The 3,101-nt window shown below is 30.4% G+C and overlaps 1 protein-coding gene across 2 annotated transcripts; it reads right to left on the bottom strand.

Moving 5' to 3' along the window:
• Positions 1 to 1,192: 1,192 nt before the first annotated feature.
• Positions 1,193 to 3,101, bottom strand: LOC145166581 (bi-functional coumaroyl CoA and feruloyl CoA ortho-hydroxylase F6H2-2-1-like). Of its 2 annotated transcripts, none has more exons than XM_079085598.1 (3): positions 3,045 to 3,101; positions 2,341 to 2,847; positions 1,193 to 1,871 (listed from the first exon to the last, which is right to left on the bottom strand). In XM_079085598.1, the coding sequence occupies exons 2-3, from the start codon at positions 2,835 to 2,837 to the stop codon at positions 1,298 to 1,300; spliced, it is 1,071 nt and encodes a 356-aa protein (XP_078941724.1). In that variant the 5' UTR covers positions 2,838 to 2,847; positions 3,045 to 3,101; the 3' UTR covers positions 1,193 to 1,297. The 2 variants fall into 2 exon arrangements, with proteins under 2 accessions (XP_078941724.1, XP_078941717.1); XM_079085591.1 differs by having other exon boundaries at positions 3,034 to 3,083.

Genomic DNA, 3,101 nt, shown 5'->3' with positions numbered 1-3,101 from the left:
TCGAATTTTGTGTTTGCTTCTAAAATATGAGATAATAGAAGCATTAGACACAAATATGATTTCCTTTAATTTTGAATAAAATATATAAAATTTAAATTTTGAATGTTGTGTAAATTAACATTTGAAAAAACACTAGCCTCCATATATGAATGTAAAAATGTAAATTTTAAGTTGAAAATATGATTGTGAATGTAAAACTTTTGTGTATTAAACTGAGAATTTATTATATTAAGCTATGAATTTTGTGTACTAAATTGTGAATTGAATGTATTAAAATATGAACTGATTGTATTAATCTATGAATTCTTTTTATGAACTTTGTGTTAAAAATATGAATGATTTGTGTATGAAAGTTTATAGTAATTTTTTGTGAATATATTTATTTTTTGTGTTGTATAAATTTGTAAGAATGTGTTGGTTTTTATAAATGTTTTGGGTTAAGCTCCGATTTGGTGAATTAATTGGTTTATTAAACGATGAATATATTATTTCAGCTCTGAATGCATGATTTTATATACAAATTTGATTTGAAAGAAATGATGGTTGCGATGGTGGCACAGGTGGTTGGTGGCGACACGTGATAGTTGGTGGTGGTGGTAAAGTAGGGTTTGACTTCTCTGAATCTGTAAAGTAATGTATAATTGATCGTATTAAGTTGTAAAATTTGTATATTACATGAGATTGGATTGTATTAAGATGTGTATTTTATATAAAATTCATGTTAAAATATAAATTAATGTATGAATAAAAATATTAGACTGTAGAAATTATGATATTGCATTTTTTTACAAAAAAGACAAAAAAAAAAATCATAATTTTAACGTATTTAATAACTATTCATACTATATTTAATAAGTATTTTTGAAATTTGGGTTTTCAGGGTTCCAAATCTTTTGTGATTCTATTTGAACCACTCATTTATCAATATTTTTGAATCTTTTGATGCAATTTGTTTTGGAAAATTATACCAAATTGTGTATACTTATTTGAGTGAAGATGAATTAAATTTGCTTATGTGCGCGATATAATCTAAAACAGTATTACCAATATATCATGTCATTTTTTATCGCATCTTGTGCAATACAGTATTTGAAAGACATGACAATTCTATAGAGTTTACAAGAATTCAATATCCTTAAAATTGTTTTATTTAAATTAATATATTATAATCATTTATTTCTTTATTGGGTCCTATCAAACTTCCAGAGCCTTGAGATACATTTGAAGAACTTAGACTATGGGTACATTATTGTTTCACATAAATTTCGAATTTCCATCTTCTTTTTCAAGCACATAATCAAACCTTAACAAACTCAACAGTATCTTTCCCATTCACCGATTTCCTAAAAAAATGCTTCACATAATCTGAATATAGAACTTGCTTATACAAAGCCTTTTCCCCTGCGTTGATCACTTCCGGCAACGGGCCGATGACATCACTTGGCCTTGGGTTCACAAAAATCGGTACCGAAATTCGGTTTTCATTCGCGTTAGCAACAACTTGATGCTCTACACTCTTGTATCGACCATTGCTCATGATTTGAAGAGCATCCCCAATGTTAATGGTCAACGAACCCTTAACAGGAGGAACATGGACCCAACTATCAGTATCAAGTTTTCGAACATAAAGTCCCCCAGTTTCATCTTGAAGAAGCACAGTTAACGTTGAAACATCTGAATGACTACTAGCACCAATTGTGAGTTCAGGGTTAGGACATATGGGATAGTAATTTAGGTTTATACGTTTTGAACCCATAAGAAATGATTCATTTGTTTTGTCGAGCTTTGGTATGCCCAATCCCTTCATTAGTACTTCTAATAGCCTTTTGATAAGTATTTCAGACGACTTCAAATATTCAAGAACCTGATGCCTATAAAAACCCAAGACCAGTTTAAGTGATATTTCGACGTTTATATGTTACGACACAATATATTATATTATATGTATTTGGTAATGGTTAAGCCATATAAAATTAAAGTTTTTGGTACGAAGGACATGGTTTTAGCGTTTCCCATATTGTGATAAGTGTTTAAATTCCTAAACCGATCCATCCATTAAAATCAAATAATTTCTTCTTTTTATTCATTATAAAATTAAATATTTATGAATTTAATAAATTATGCAACCATTTTATGAGCTTATCAGACGAAAGTAAACCATATGATAGCAAAAGTAAACCATATGATAGCAATGTGTTTCTTTGCTTTAACAGATTTGCCAACCATGAACCCAAAGTGTTAACACATACACTTTTTTAAGATTTATTAGGAGATATATTTAAAAATTGTCAAGACGAATAAATGCATTAATATAGATCCATTTTAACAGATGATATTTACCTGCAAACAGAGGGCCAAAATTTCAATGCTTCTTCATCAGAAACATAGAAACAACTCAAGTGATCTTTCCACTCATAAGCTTTGTCCACTTCGGGTCTGAAACTCGTAAGGAATCTAACATTTTTCGTAGGACTATTCTGGAACAAGTATTTCTTCTTTTCGTCTGTTGATAATGCGAAAAACTTATGTGTTGCATCCTTCAGATTATCGATTATACTAACAGGCACACCATGGTTAACAATTTGAAAGAATCCCCAGTTCTTAGCTGCATCACATATAGATTGCACTACCTCTGGATCTTCATATTTTGAAATGTCGATGACAGGGATCAACTCGGGCACCACTTTGGTCATATCAAGCCTTCTTTGAAGAGGCTGAATGAACAATTCTGGTAAAGTTTTAATCTTGAGTTCTGCTAGACCTTTCACACCATGGCCTTGATCGACCACGAAATGTTTAAGTTCCGGTGTAGTAGTATTGATAACGGATGTTGCCATTCAGATGAGTCTGCATAAATATTAAAAAAGTTAACAATTGACCATGTACTTTGTGGATGCCACTACACGAGCAATCATCTGTATATTTATGCCTAATTCATTATTCATGAGATAGATAAGAAAGTACATATATCCCCAGGAAATAACTACAACTTTTAAGTCTTACAATTAGTAAGAAAGAAAACAAGGATCATACATTAAAGGTACCTAGTTGGTCCTAATTCAGTTGCAACATTGATGTAAAAGAATACTACCAAGTATGAT

This window comes from Lactuca virosa, chromosome 1, assembly GCF_052849685.1.
Source record: "Lactuca virosa cultivar CGN04683 chromosome 1, Lactuca_virosa_CGN04683_v6, whole genome shotgun sequence".
Taxonomy (NCBI): Eukaryota; Viridiplantae; Streptophyta; class Magnoliopsida; order Asterales; family Asteraceae; genus Lactuca; species Lactuca virosa.
Note: the sequence above shows the minus strand (reverse complement) of the source record. Positions and strands in the feature narration are given on the sequence as shown.

Bases quoted from the DNA above. Each gene is read 5' to 3' on its own strand.
- LOC145166581 (XM_079085598.1), bottom strand. From the start codon at position 2,837: ATGGCAACATCCGTTATCAATACTACTACACCGGAACTTAAACATTTC. The intron at 1,872-2,340 runs GTAAATATCATC...GGGTTTTTATAG, and splicing joins TTTTGGCCCTCTGTTTGCAG to GCATCAGGTTCTTGAATATT.